We start from the raw sequence: 15,726 nt of genomic DNA, 5'->3' as shown, positions 1-15,726 counted from the left end.
GATAAAGGACTTCCTATGTTCATACATCCTACTCTAAGTTCTTGAAAGAGCCTTTAAAAGCCCAGAAGCATCCTATTTTTCTTTTCACATGTTTTTTTAAAACTTGTATCCATCCCCATTACTTGTGTTCCAACTTGCAATGGCTATATCAGTCCATCAGGTGGCAATATAGTATTAATTTTTATTTAATCAGCCCTCCAGTTCCCAATTTCTGTCTGGAAAAAGCTATTGTTTCATTGCTTAAAGATTGATTGTTAGTTTTACTGTTTTTCAAACACTGTATAGAACTTTCAAACACTTTTGGATCTTTAGTTAATTTAGAGTTTAGTTAATTTAGAGTTAAAAAAGGTCTTCCAAACAACAAGTCTGAAAACCTGACTTAAAGATGTTAAGAAATAAAATAAAATAAATTGATCTATGAAAGGTATAAATGGACTAGACAAATTTGGATTATTGGGATTTTTTCTAAGAGCTTTGAAAAATTAAGTAAATAAAATAAAACAGCAGTTTGGTAGAAACATGGCTTGTTTAGTCTGTGAGAAGAAACTTGAGATTTTGTAAATTCAGAAATTCAGACACGAGAGGGAACTACTGCTCCAGGACAGGGAAAAGAACAAAACTGACAAGATTACAGATGAAAACAAGAATTCCTGAGACAGTTCAAAGGATCCTTGAAAAACTGGGAGAAAAACATAACTAAAGTGATAGCAATAATTTCTACACCTGCCAGCATATTTCTTAAAGTAGATTTAACAAAAAAAGAACTCACAGTAAAAGATGTAGAAATCCTAAGTGTTGTGGAAACATTGGAAAGTGAAAGAAACTGGATTACAAGGCAAAGATGACAAGGTAAGTAGATACTACACTGATGGCCTGGTTTGTGCTTAGAGGAACTCAAAAAAGAAGCTAGTGAAAACCATCCTGGCAAAATTATGTTCATCTGGACACAAGAGTTAGAAGTGACTGAATTCAGCAATGCCACCACCTTGCTCCCTAAGAAGGCTAATTAATTAATTAAGGTTAATTAAGGAGAATCAATGTATAATGGAGAAACTGCACAGGGAATTGTGTTATACAGAATATTGTCTGCCTACCAACTTTCAATATAAAGTCTTTGCTTTTCAAGAGATATTTAATTGTACCCTTTTCTCTTTGGCTATAGATGAATAAAAATCAAGTTCTTCCACTTTTTCAGTTATATGTAAAACAGTTCCATCCATCCACAAAGTCAATTCAACCCATTCATTCTTTTTTCACATATTCGTTGGTGATTTTATCCTCTTTTATTTCCTCTTTAGGATCATCTCAACATTCAACATTTAAAAATTGATCACTCCACTTATTTTTAGTCCATATTTTTATTACCACATATACTTATTAAATAACTCATTTTCACTACATTTAACTTATTTTCATGCCTCTTCTGACATACCTAACTCACTTCCATATAACAAAAAAGGCAGTAGCACATTCCAACACACCTATATTTTGCTTCTTTCAACTTTATATGAAACTAGCACATACTGCTTGCTTCCTTTCGACCATAAGTTGCATATATCCCCCATTTTCCCATCTTCATATTTTACCAAGGTACACAAATTTATCTTCTTGCCCTAGTTTTCCCCATTCATGCATAACCTGCAAGAATTCATTCTATTTCCCCTCTCAAACAAAATTACGGTACTTTCCTCTTAAATATGTCACTTTTCCAATGCATGACCTTCTGGTGTCACTTCTATATAATTGTTGCTGTAGATCATTCAGTTCTCAGCCCATTGTAACAAATATTCTTATACATTTATTCATAAATGCATCTAAGGGTACATTATACTTGTTGCTCATTGCTGAACCTTTGATTCATCACTTATTCATTTATTCTCCCACTTTGCTTTGCTTCCATCGAGCATCATGCTTACAGCATTCTGGGGTGCACAAAAGGTCCTGAATGTCTGTGGAGATTCTTAGTCATCCAGGTCATAGTTGTCTCAGAGAGGTTTTTTTCAAAAGGCAACTTGACTGTTTCTTCTCCTTTTCCTTCTCCTCCTCCTCCTCCACAGTGCAGTTGCCTTTTGAAAAAAAAACCACCCTTGAGACAAAGGCCTGAATGGAACTCTGAGTAGGAGCACAGATATTGGCATTCTCTTAGGGATTTTACTTCTAATTGTTTCGTTTTTAAAACAATTCCTAGAAGCAGATTGCCAAAATGTAATTTTCATTTGGCTAGCCTTTTGTCATTCTTACCTTTTTCACCTGGAGTTCCAGGAGTTCCTATAGGACCAGATGGACCTTGAATTCCAGGGGTACCCATAATTCCCATTTCTCCTTTCAGTCCTAAAATCAAATCATATTAATTGTCCACATTATTCATAAATTTATATAATATATTTCAATTTCTATTTTCACAGTAAACTCGATGAACTTATGTCACTGAAGAAAGATCATAAGCACAGTCATAGTTTCACGAAGCTTAACAGCCAAGTTGCTAGTCCCAATTTTTTTCACTAAACAAGAACTGCTTGTATGTAGCAAACAAAGGAGGGAAGTGAAACTAAAACTGAATCACATATTAGTGCCTTTTTTTTTCTTTAAGATTTTGTTTATTTTCTCTGTATACTGGAACACATTACATAAAAAGTCGTAATATATCAAAGAATTAATTACAAAGAATTACCCACCTGGAACACCTGGATGTCCTTGTTGTCCCTGTAAGCCAGGTAAGCCTGGCAACCCTGGCACACCTGACAGCCCCTGTGTTCCTGGGCTACCTTTATCTCCTTTAAGCCCCGGCATATCCAACCCAGGGATACCCGGGTGGCCTCTCTCCCCTTTGATTCCTGGTGGTCCTGCAGGAAATAAAAAGAGGTTTGGAAACAAAATGTTTGACACAGAAAATAGTATATTTGCTACTAAGCCTAAAAATGTGAAGGAAAAAAATGCATTTTCAGTTGGGCATCTGTTAACCTTCAGATGGTATAACACACTGAAGCAAATAGCAGAGTCAATTGTCAGCTCTTCAGGAATAGACAGGGTCAGGCAGACAGATAAAAGGAAATGTTAAGCCTTATGCTGGAAGGAAGGAACCTTGTAGGAAATCCATATGAAAAAAAGTACTCTGAGGTGTTTTTTTTTTTAAAGGCCACATTAACAGTATTGACCACAGATAAAAAATCTAAAGTCCATGCTGAGGCAACCAGCTGAAATTTACTAAGTACTCTCATCCTTGTAAGTTTCTAAGAAGTCTTTAACAGATAAAATGAGCTGGAAAATGAGGGTAAAAGTGCTTGTGATGGAAAGGAAAAAATAGCGTTTACATTATATCTTAGAAAATCTACAGGCATTTTCTAAAGCATCTTCTAATCCTACATTGGATTTTTTTTCAAATAAGGAAGTGATAGTAAATTGTTATCAAAGTATCTTCCAATGCTTTTGTGACCCTAATACCTGCCCCATCTGGAAATATAAAATCCAATTGTTAAACTCCAAACTGCCTCTATCTTTTATAGATTCCTTGATAGGTGAAAATTAGAAATTAACTAAGAAGTATTAATACAAACTTACTAACTTATAATAACCATGCTAGAGATAATTTGAGGACATACAGAGTGAGGATAAGAAAGGGAACTTATTGACCATACCCCAGATACAGCCTGAGCAGAATCTAGTGGATTCCTTCACACCCACACAACTAAGAATCTGTCTCTGAGAAACACTGATAATGGAATGTCTCCACTGAAACTGAAGCTCTGAGAACAGCCCTTTATTTCTGTTCTTCCAGACACTCACAAAGGATATTTGTTATATTTGAAATATAATGGAACAAGGGGTAGCATCTACACAGGAAATAGTGCCTATTCTGAACAGGGCTCTGTGTTTTACTAATTTCCCAAATAAAAGAGCAATTAACTATTTGGACAATGACCCCAGCAGTTGATATGTGAACAATTCTTCAACCATTAAGACTGCCTGAAAAATTATTCAGAGCTTTCAGTATCCAATGTGTTCATTCTGAATCTGAAAATGCTAAATATTTTTCTCTTTAATACATACCAATCATTTGCAGAAACATGAGCATTTCTTCTCTGATTTGACTAAGAAAATAATCATAAGATTAGTTACTCTTTCAAGATGTTCTGTTCCCACAGACCAAATGTGAGTTTATACCTAAGGGGACAACTTCCTTGCTAGAAAGTTCATTGATGAAATAAAATATTTGTTGGCTTGTTTCCTTGTCCCACATGCTCCTGGCAATGTCTGATTTTCCTCAGGTTCAGATGTTTAATAAAAATTAGAAATATGAATATTGATGCCTTTCATCAAACCACACAAAATGTGCAGGATACATTTCGACACAGGTTAGCTTAAGTCTTCAATTTATCAACATTAATGGTGATGGAAACAAAGGAATAGGTTACCTAGTGGTCCTGGAGGCCCAAATTGTCCTGGAGGGCCAGGGGGGCCAGGAGAGCCCATTTGGGGTTCACCAGGAGAGCCCCGTACACCTGGTAATCCAGGAGGACCCAGTTCACCTAATTTGAAAAATAAACAAGCATAGCCAGTTACCTTGCATGTTATTCATTTCAAAAGTTATTGGTCTTTATAGACACTAATAATAGGTCCTTTATACTGTGATAAACACTTTAAAGAAAAGTCCTACATAAGCTTAGAAAGAATTATGAAAGATAGTAATCATAGAACAGAGTCAAAAGGGTACTTCCCTTGTCACACTTTAACAATCAAAGGGAGGAATAAAAGTGACCTCTCATATAAAAGACAACAAAAGAAATATTCAAGAGGAAATATGCTTTATTAAGCCATGTAAACTTCCAGTGAGGTATTACACCATTCAGTTTGTCAGCACTGCTACCTCACCGCCTGTGCCCTGTACCAGTCTGCCATGGACTCTGGATGGGACAGGGTTCATTGTTCACTGTGGCTTCCTAAGACACAGCATCAAGGTCAGACAGCTGAAAATGGAATGCTGCTTCACACTGGAAATGACCGTTTCAAAAACATCTCCTTTGGGACTGATTGGGTGAGGGAGGCCAATAAGGGGGAGTACCTAAGAGGGAGAAACATTACACTTGGGGAATTTGGTGCCCAAATTTGAATTCTGACTTTGTTTTATTGAAGTCCACTTGACTTCTAATAAAACTGTATCTTTTGCAACAAATGGAGCCAAGGATCATTTTTATTTAGGAATCCAGGCTGAGGCAGGGCTGACATTATTTTAATTACAAAAGGTATGGCATACACAGGGAAAGAAATCCTGTATCATAAAAATGTAGCTAATCGGGGCAACCTTACCTTGAGATCCTGGCTGACCGGGTACGCCAGGAAGTCCTTTGTCCCCTGGCACACCAGGATATCCCTGGTCACCTTTTAATCCAGGAATACCATCTCGTCCTTGGGGACCAGGAAAGCCTTTAGAACCTGGGAGACCTAATCCAGCTTCACCCTTAATACATACATCAATAAAGCATTATTGAGAAGAATGTGAAATGCACATACGCATAACAAACCAGTAAAATAGAATCATGTGGGGTCCTTGATAGTCACTGAACTTGGTGGTTTTCTTACAGATATTTCATTACCAAACTAGGTAACATCATGAGCACTAACACCAAGGACTTCACATGTCAACCCTGAGCTACAAATATTGTCTTCTAACAATAAAATAGAATCAATTAAGCAGTTTTATTAGCAGTTAGAATGTTAATTAAATAGGCAGAGAGTGAAACCTCATTCTAAGGGACCTTGATACAGCAGACTTGGCATGAGGCAAGGTAATTTTTCATTTATTCTACAAATGATGGAAATGATATAATGAGATAATCATAATGCCAATAAAGCCACTGCAAATTATATACTCTCCAATTTAATGGACATTTATGAATAATGGATATATAATAATAATAATAATAATAATAATAATAATAATAATAATAACAACAACAACAATAACAATAACAATAACAACATTAATTAGTTGGAAGGGACCTTGGAGGTCATCGAGTCCAACCCCCTGCTCAGGCAGGAAACCCTACACCATTTTGGACAGATGGCTGTCCAGTCTCTTCTTAAAAACTTCCAGTGTTGGAGCATTCACCACTTCTGGAGGCAGGTTGTTCCATTAGTTAATTGTTCTAACTGTCAGGAAGTTTCTCCTTAGTTCTAGGTTGCTTCTCTCCTTGATTAGTTTCCATCCGTTGCTTCTTGTCCTGCCCTCAGGCGCTTTGGAGAATACCTTGACTCCCTCTTCTTTGTGGCAGCCCCTGAAATATTGGAGCACTGCTATCATGTCCCCCCTCGTCCGTCTCTTCATTAAACTAGACATACCCAATTCCATATGTTTTAACCTCCAGTCCCCTAATCATCTTTGTTGCTCTTCTCTGTACTCTTTCTAGAGTCTCAACATCTTTTTTACATCGTGGTGACCAAAACTGGATGCAGTATTCCAAGTGTGACCTTACCAAGGCATTGTAAAGTGGTATTAATACTTCATGTGATCTTGATTCTATCCCTCTGTTAATGCAGCCTAGCATTGTGTTGGCCTTTTTGGCAGCTGCAGCACACTGCTGGCTCATATTTAAGTGATTGTCCACTAGGACTCCGAGGTCCCTCTCACAGTTACTACTATTGAGCAATGTACCCCCTATACCAGGGGTAGGCAACCTTGGCTCTTTTATGACTCGTGGACTTCAACTCCCAGAATTCTTGAGCCAGCCATGCTGGCTCAGGAATTCTGGGAGTTGAAGTCCACGAGTCATAAAAGAGCCAAGGTTGCCTACCCCTGCCCTATACTATACCTGTACATTTGGTTTTTCTTGCCTAAATATAGAACCTTACTTTTTTCACCATTGAATTTCATTTTGTTAGATAGCGCCCAGTGTTCAAGTCTGTCCAGGTCCTCCTGTATCTTAAGCCTGTCTTCTGGAGTGTTGACTATTCCTGCCAGCTTGGTGTCATCCGCAAATTTGATGAGTTCCCCATCTATCCCCTCGTCCAAATCGTTGATGAAGATGTTGAAGAGCACTGGGCCCAGAACAGAGCCCTGGGGCACCCCACTACACACTTCCTTCCATGAAGATGCAGTTCCATTGAGGACCACATGCTGAGTACGGCCGGTCAGCCAGCTACGAATCCATGTTGGTGGTGATGCTGTCTAACCCACTTTTTTCTATCTTATCAAGTAGTAGGTTGTGATCTACTTTATCAAATGCCTTATTGAAGTCCAAGCAAATTATATCCATAGCATTCCTCTGATCCACTAATTTTGTCACTTGGTCAAAGAATGCAATAAGGTTTGTCTGGCATGATCTGTTTTTGACAAACCCATGTTGGCTTTTAGTAGTGATTTTGTTTGCCTCTAGGTGTTCGCTGATTCGTTGTTTGATTATCTTTTCCAGAATCTTCCCAGGTATTGAGGTCAGGTTGATAGGTCTGTAATTTTCTGGATCCTTTTTTTTTCCTTTTTTGAAGATGGGAACTACATCAGCTCTTTTCCAGTCCTCTGGTAGTTCCCCAGTGTTCCAGGATCTTTGAAAGATATAGTTCAATGGTTCTGAGATCACATCTGCCAGTTCCTTGAGAACCTTTCGGGGCTCTGCCATTCTGATGGGAGGGGGAGATTTCACTCTATTGGGAGAGGGCTCACAGATGTATTTCCTTTACTTTATTCTCTCTACCTTTGATGTATCACTTTGGGTATGAAGAGGGGGAGGAATGTGCCAGGAGCTATCTGCCTTATCTCTGAGCCATTGTAAAAAGAAGACACAGTGCCTGGGAACTGTCCCTTATCATTCCGGTTTCCATAACAACTTCACACCTATGGAGTGCTGGATAGTTGGACCCTGGGGGGAGGGGTTTGTGAAGGGAAACTTTAATGTAACAATTTACACAGGAATTCCTCAGATCTTGCTTTGCTTTTCTGCTTTCACTGACTCTCAATAAAAGTTCCTGTTTGAAACAACGCCTGTTTCAAGAGTTCTGTTTTCTTGGGAGTAGTAGCTGAGGCAGGACCTTACACACTGTACTAAAATTAAGCATAAACAAATGTAAAAATTGGGGAAATGATCTCTGGAAAAAATTAAAGCAGAAAGAAATCAAAACCAGATTCTGCCATCCCTAACTTTTTCAAAAAAGATAGCAAAAACTAATCTTACAAAAAATACTTAAAGCCTGGCTTCCCCCTGGGAGGGGGAAGTACAGCTTCTAAGAGCATGGTTTCTATTGTCTGGTAGTATGGAAGAAGGTCCTCATCAGTATCCAAGCTCTGGCACTTACCTTCTGTCCTTTGGCTCCAGCTGCACCTGGCGCACCTTGGGAACCAGATTCTCCCTTCTCTCCTCTTGAACCTTGTGGACCTGGCTGACCAGGAAAACCTACAAGATGCACAATAATGTAAAAGATTTGCCTATATCCTTTTAAACACCCAATTGTGTCAGAAACCTAATGGAAAGATAAGATTCCCCCCTAATGGCCAAATCTGGTTCCAGGTTCTACCTTGGCTTACTTTTTCAAATAAGCAACCAAGTCAGAAAATCATTTAAAAGCAATTTATTATAGTACTTTGATAAAGTGGGGTCTCCCTATGAAAAGGGGGAAACCTGGAAAAATGGCTTAGATTTACTTTTATAATCAGTACAACAAAGAACTTCAAAGTAAAAGTTGATTGGTTTAAAAGATGTCATCTGTTCAGTTACATCACAAGAATTAAAGCATCCAATAATACATGAGCATAGCCATAGGAAAGAGCATTGCATTCTGAATAAAAGTAAAAAAAAAATTGCAAGGGAAAACATCAGAATGGGTATGGGTAAAATACATTCTCATGCTTCCCAAGGTTGGGCTTGAATACTTGCTTTGTTCATGGAGGTTTGAGAACAGCTAAAAATGAAACTGTTATCTACAATCTATCAAATGCTCTCCTGCCAGTTGCCATTTCTGAAAGAAAGGCTTTTCTTGAAGGTTAAGATTTGTGGCAAATTATTAGCAATACAATTTGAAAATGTATGTTTTTTCAAAATGCGAATTAAAATACAAAACAACCTCATATTAGTTTGCCAGTGCAACAGTATGTTGCAAGTATTACAAAGTCCATCCTGTGTGGCCATCACCCCCAAGAGGTAAGGTGGACCCCCACTCTACTGGCCTTCCAGAAAGGCATAAAAACGTCGCTCTGTCACCTTGCTTGGGGTGCACAGAGAAGCAGGCAGCCATGGAGCTGGTTAGCATCTTGAAAGACCCTGTTCTCACCTTTTATGTAATTCTTAACATCACCTGCCTCTTTTTAAATTTTATATACTGTTTTTATGTTTAATATTTTATTTGTACAACCCCAGAGTCCCTCTGTGAGGGAGATGGGCAGTTTTAAAATTTGATAAATAAATAAAATTTGGACTGATGGCAAATGAAAGAAGATGCTTTGAACCTTTGTTTTTTTTAAGGTGTCCCTATCCTCTCTTTCATCAACCTGCTTATTTTTTAAGAACTTCCACCAAAGCCCTTTTCCTTGTATGATTATTATATAAAAATAACAGCTGGTGGTGTTTCCATGATGAGAAGCCTCCACAAAGATTTCTGCCTGTTGTCAGTGCTGCTATCAGAGCTCAGTAAAAGACGTTTTATTTACCATTTTTTAGCTGCACACATTTAAGCTGTTCTAAAGAGATATTTTTCTGTTTTGTTATGCTTACTTTTTGTATTATGTTCACAATTGCCTTGATAAAATAGATATAAAAGGTCTTTAATGGAACAATTACATTTAAGAAGTGCAAACCTTGATATCTGCATCCTTAACATGACCCCTTGAGCACAATTATAAAAATGATCTACTAGGAAAAAAAGGAATGTAACACTATAATTATAACGAAGCTATAAAGAGGGTAGCATTATGAGCCACATTCAGCTATGGTAGTTATTTTCTCTCTAATCACCAATAATAATGAGCATTTGTCTCTCTGAATCCTGGCAAAACTGTTTTCTTTTCTTCTGTTTAACCTGGCTATTTCTCTTTCTATAATAGGACTTTTCAGCAGCCCCAAAAGAGAGGATTAAGTGGCCTAGCTTCTAAGGTTGCAGTAGTCCTTCAAAAGAGGGTGTTTTGCAAGGGTTTAGGACCTTTAGACTCCCACCATTGGCCTTGCCAACTTTGCCTCCAGCCACCTGCCTCAGCCCATTCACAGCCAGCTTTTGTCCTCCGCTGGGCCTTCCCCAGCAATTCTCCCTGGTCAATGGGCCCCTGGCCCTCCAACCCTTGCCCTTCAGCCCGGCCCATTTGCCCAGACACCATTTGTCCTGGGTGTTTCACTCCACAGGACAAGAAGCCACCAGCCAATTGGGTGGCAGTCGTCAACGATGGTGCTGGGAAGGGTGACTGAGGGGGCTGTGAGGTGTGGGGGCAGGGCATCAGTGGTAAGCGCTACTGCAGGCAGTACTGCCAGTGTGGGGGGGACAGGGAAACACTGCTTGTGTGTTGCTGCTAGCGGTGCGGTGGTGGGCAGCAGGGAATAACACTGATGCCCTGCCGCCTCCCCGTATTGCCAGCACTGTCAGCAGCAGCACTTACTGCTGATGCCCTGTTGCCCCTCCCCCACATCGCCAGCACCGCCAGCACCAGCGCTGGCAAATGGGCCGGGCTGAAGGGTGAGGGGCAAAGGGCCAGGGACCAGTTGACCAGGGAAAATGGCCGGGGGAGGGCCAGCAGAGGAGGAAAGTTGGCTGTCAATGGGCTGAGGCAGGTGTCTGGAGGCAAAGTGGGTGCAGCCAATGGTGGGAGCCTAAACGTCCCATTCTGTTCCTCAACATATGGGAAAGTGAAGCCAAGAGTCTGAGTGCAAACGTGTACATAGAAACAGTCAGTTGCTGCTTTCAAAACAGCTGCAGAAACCTGGAAAAAGATGAGCTACTTTAAAGGATCCAAAATGTTGTGAAGTACTTCATTTGAAGGATTGGAATACCCATCCTAGCATTGGCTTGGATATGCTCAATAAGATAGTGGCAGTTTTCTAAGCCAGACTATAATTCATGTGATGATTGTTGAGAAATTGAACCAAAGTGGACTACTTATGTTACACAATGTGCCAGAGCAATTCTATTTCAAATGCCAATTGAAACATCAGTTATCTATGCAGTTTGCCTTTACTTTCAGGAGAGGATAAGGCAGACCAGGCACCAGGGAAGGACTCAGTCACTAAACAGCAAAGCCAATTCTCCCAGTTTTTCATGACCTTTGTTTAAAAATATTTTAAACAAGATAAGTGTAGAGCAAAAACAAAATTTAATCTCATAAGGAGCCCTGGTGGCATAGTGATTAAAGTGAAGAATTGCAGAAAAACTCTGCCCACAGCCTGGAGTTTGATCCTGACATGGCTTGAGGTTGAGCCTTCCATCCTTCCAAGATCAGTAAAATGAAGACCCAGATTATTGGGGGCAATGTGCAATAATGGTTCAATATTGTAAACCATCCAGAGAGTGGTGTAAAGCACTATTGGGTAGTACAGTATATAACCCTAAATGCTATTGCTATAAAGTGGCAGCAGATCAGCCTATAGTATATTGAACAGAAAGCACAGGAAATGGACTGTTTTTGCTTGGGTTTGGAAAGCTTGTTTGGAAATCCTATTTTTTTAATCAAAATAATATTGATATACTGTATGGCAGTGGTGGCGAACCTATGGCACGCGTGCCAGAGGTGGCACTAAGAGCCCTCTCTGTTGGCACATGTGCCATCACCGCCAGCAGCAGGTGCATCAGGCCAGCACTGCCACCCGGAGCAGGAGCCCTGCCCAGCACAAAGGAGGTGAAGCGACTGATTAGCAAGCTCGAGTAGAGGTGGTAGAGCAGAGGTCGCTAACCATTGTCGATTCGTGGACTGGAAGAAAAGGGAGGGGGAAGCATTTTACATGCATGCATGCATGCACAGGGCTGCAAGCACGCCCGTGCTGCAAATGGGGCGGGGCTAGTGCCTGCGTGATATTCACTAGCCCTGCCCTGTTCTTGTATGGTGCAGCGCCTTGTATCTACACCCCATGGCACGACCGTTTTTGCGCCTTGCAACACAGTGGCCCATTTTTGCGCCCCCGGTTTTTGTGTGCCAGAGGCGGCACTCAGAGGCGCCTCCCTGCCCCCCCATGAGGGCACCACAATGCTGATGTGGCCCTGGCACTTTGCGATAAATAAGTGGGTTTTGGGTTGCGGTTTGGGCACTCGGTCTCTAAAAGGTTCGCCATCACTGCTGTATGGTATTAAAAGTTAAGTTTTTAAACATTGTTAGCTTATCCAACCCCATCAATTTCTTTGATATTCATCATTTAAAATATATTTGGAATTTTTTGCTTTGGCTCCATCTCCAGCATAGAAGGAAGGATTTCTGAAAGTTTGGCTATCCTCTATTTATCTCAAAGCGTCTTCTTCAAATAGTCATTCGCTTTATGGTGTAAATAAGATAATACCTGGGGCCCCCGAAGGGCCAGGAAATCCAATTCCTGGAGGCCCTGCCAGACCTTTTTCACCTGGCAGACCAGGTCTTCCTGGGATCCCTGGGTCTCCCTTGTCACCTATGGGGTTAGGTACAAAATGAGCCATGTGTTATTCTGATGAAAAAGAATCATGGAACAATTAAGAACCCTCTTCACATTATAACTCAACAAAATACCTCGGAGACCTGGATTTCCAGCAGATCCAGGAAAACCTCTGGCCCCTGGGGGACCAGGCAGAGAAATGACATGTCCAGCTTCACCTTTGGGACCTTGTAATTAAATATATAAAAAGATATACAAAATTAACAAATACGTCATCTACTTTTTCAGAATGTATAACTTAATATTTATTTTCATTTATATAACAGTTGCAACAGGAATTTATAGTACCTCTGGATTAATGAGAAAAGTAACGTAGGCTGCAATCTTATATTAGTTAAGCAGAAAATAAATCCTGCTCAACTAACTAGGTCTTCTCTCTGAATAGCATGTAAAGATTAACACACAGGGAAATAATCTTAACACCCTATTTTTCCTCAGTAAGAAACCCATCTTTAATCTTTAAAAAAGATTTTAAAAAAATAAAAGTATAAACTAAAAATACAAACAAAAGTTAAGAAATAAACCTATAATATATTTTATACTTATCAGCAGTCTCTGGTTTTCTATTAATTTACTACTATATCACAGTAAAACCATATTTTTTATAACCATTCTCTGATATATTAATACCATTTTCCAATTTCTTAATATAATTCTTTTTGCCATCCCCCATGCATACATGCATACAATTGCAATTCTTGAGAAATGATCACAGATTACAGATTACAGATTTTCTCATTAATCTACTAATATACAATAATATATTATTCATGGGACAAGTTGCCATCAATGAAACAACTTGCCTCCCAGAGTTGTGTGTGCTCCATTGTTGAAGGTTTTCAAGAGAAGATAGGACAACCATTTATCCAGGGGGGCAGGGGTTTGGCCTGGGAGATCTCTAAGATTCCTTCTAGTTTTAAGATTCTATGATTCTACTATCCCAGAAAAATATGAAATGATTACATGACCCTTGTATGTGTCAATGAGTCCTCCAATATTTTACAATTCCAGCCTAAAAAAAAATCTCATATCCATCCTTTCATATACATTCTTTGGGGAGTCCAGTACTCCCTAAATTGAATTTCTTTGATGAAGCAACCTTAATTTCAAATTTTTAGATGATTCTATGATTTTTAAGGATCTGAAGTCATTGCTGTGGCTTTCTTGAAAATTCTAATTCTTTAGTTCATATATGACATATGCCAGAAATGTCAACTTTAAAAAAATTCTTGAGTGTTTGATAGAGATATGTTATAGATTCTATCAAGCAAGGAACAACTCAGGTGTATACATACTGAGATGTTAGAACATGCTTAAGCTGAATATCTCTCCACTGTTGTGGCTTGGGAAGACCATATTCAATTTAAAGTCAGGAAAAAAACCGTTAAAATAATCATTTCATACCAGTTGATTTAAAGTGATGATTCCAGCGTTCACCCAAGCTTTGCAATACAATGATTTAACAGCAATTCTCAAAGCAGAAGTTTTCCAAAGAGTTAGAGACATCAATATGAGTCTCATTATCAAAATCAATTTATTTCCCAATATGGCCCAAATATTTTTCACCATTTACACTTCTGGAAATAACTTGTTTCTACTGCATAGTTTTCCAAACACTTCTATGTGAGATAGACTGCTATACAAATATGATAGATGATAGATGATAGATGATAGATGATAGATGAGAGAGAGAGAGAGAGAGAGAGAGAGAGAGAGAGAGAGAGAGAGCATTTGCCATGATCACAAAAGAAATACAGTAGATAATAACTGACAAATAATAACTGACAAAGATATTGGATCACCATGAACATTTTAAAACCATTTCCCAGTGTTGGTGCATTCACTGCTTCTGGAGGCAGGTTGTTGCACTGGTTAATTGTTCTAACTGTCAGGAAGTTTCTCCTTAGTTCTAGGTTGCTTCTCTCTTTGGTTAGCTTCCACCCATTGCTCCTTGTCCTGCCTTCAGGCGCTTTGGAAAATAGCTTGACTCCCTCTTCTTTGTGGCAGCCCCTGAGATATTGGAACACTGCTATCATGTCCCCCCTCGTCCTTCTCTTTGTTGAGCAAGGTACCCCCTATACTATACCTGTACATTTTGTTTTTCTTGCCTAAATGTAGAACCTTACTTTTTTCACCATTGAATTTCATTTTGTTAGATAGCGCCCAGTGTTCAAATCTGTCCAGATCCTCCTGTATCCTAAGCCTGTCTTCTGGAGTGTTGGCTATTCCTGCCAGCTTGGTATCATCTGCAAATTTGATGAGTTCCCCATCTATCCCCTCGTCTAATTATTTTGCATAATTAGATACAATACTTGCATTTTATAGGCACACAATAGGTCCATATTGTGTGCATATAGCAGTACAACAACAATAATAATAATAACAACAACAACAACATTGGAAGGGACCTTGGAGGTCATCTAGTCCAACCCCCTGCTCAGGCAGGAAACCCTATACCATTGCGGACAAAAGGCTGTCCAGTCTCTTCTTAAAAACTTCCAGTGTTGGAGCATTCACCACTTGGAGGAAGGTTGTTCCACTGGTTAAGTTTCTCCTTAGTTCTAGGTTGCTTCTCTCCTTGATTAGTTTCCATCCGTTGCTTCTTGTCCTGCCTTCAGGCGCCTTGGAAAATAGCTTCGCTCCCTCTTCTTTGTGGCAGCCCCTAAAATACTGGAACACTGCTATCGTGCCCCCCCTCGTCCTTCTCTTCATTAAACTAGACATACCCAATTCCAGCAGCCTTTCCTTATATGCTTTAGCGTCCAGTCCCCTAATCATCTTTGTTGCTCTTCTCTGTACTCTTTCTAGAGTCTCAACATCTTTTTTACATCGTGGTGACCAAAACTGGATGCAGTATTCCAAGTGTGGCCTTACCAAGGCATTGTAAAGTGGTATTAATACTTCATGTGATCTTGATTCTATCCCTCTGTTAATGCAGCCTAGCACTATGTTGGCCTAGCACAACTGCTGGCTCATATTTAAGTGATTGTCCACTAGGACTCTGAGGTCCCTCTCACAGTTACTACTATTGAGCAATGTACCCCCTATACTATACCTGTATATTTGGTTTTTCTTGCCTAAATGTAGAACCTTACTTTTTTCACCATTGAATTTCATTTTGTTAGATAGCGCCCAGTGTTCAAGT

The 15,726-nt window shown here is 39.5% G+C and overlaps 1 protein-coding gene across 1 annotated transcript in view; it reads right to left on the bottom strand.

The window, feature by feature from the left end:
* Positions 1 to 15,726, bottom strand: part of COL4A1 (collagen type IV alpha 1 chain) — a 110,886-nt gene that overhangs the window by 31,208 nt on the left and 63,952 nt on the right. Inside the window, exons 26-32 of the mRNA XM_029283412.1 lie at positions 12,656 to 12,748; positions 12,453 to 12,557; positions 8,284 to 8,381; positions 5,305 to 5,455; positions 4,413 to 4,526; positions 2,676 to 2,843; positions 2,242 to 2,331 (exon numbers count right to left, since the gene is read on the bottom strand). Coding sequence (XP_029139245.1) covers positions 2,242 to 2,331; positions 2,676 to 2,843; positions 4,413 to 4,526; positions 5,305 to 5,455; positions 8,284 to 8,381; positions 12,453 to 12,557; positions 12,656 to 12,748 — 819 coding nt within the window. The remainder of the gene's footprint in view (positions 1 to 2,241; positions 2,332 to 2,675; positions 2,844 to 4,412; positions 4,527 to 5,304; positions 5,456 to 8,283; positions 8,382 to 12,452; positions 12,558 to 12,655; positions 12,749 to 15,726) is intronic.

This window comes from Protobothrops mucrosquamatus, unplaced genomic scaffold, assembly GCF_001527695.2.
Source record: "Protobothrops mucrosquamatus isolate PMUCROS unplaced genomic scaffold, P.Mucros_1.0 scaffold78, whole genome shotgun sequence".
Lineage (NCBI taxonomy): Eukaryota > Metazoa > Chordata > Lepidosauria > Squamata > Viperidae > Protobothrops > Protobothrops mucrosquamatus.
This window is presented reverse-complemented; position numbering and strand designations above follow the sequence as displayed.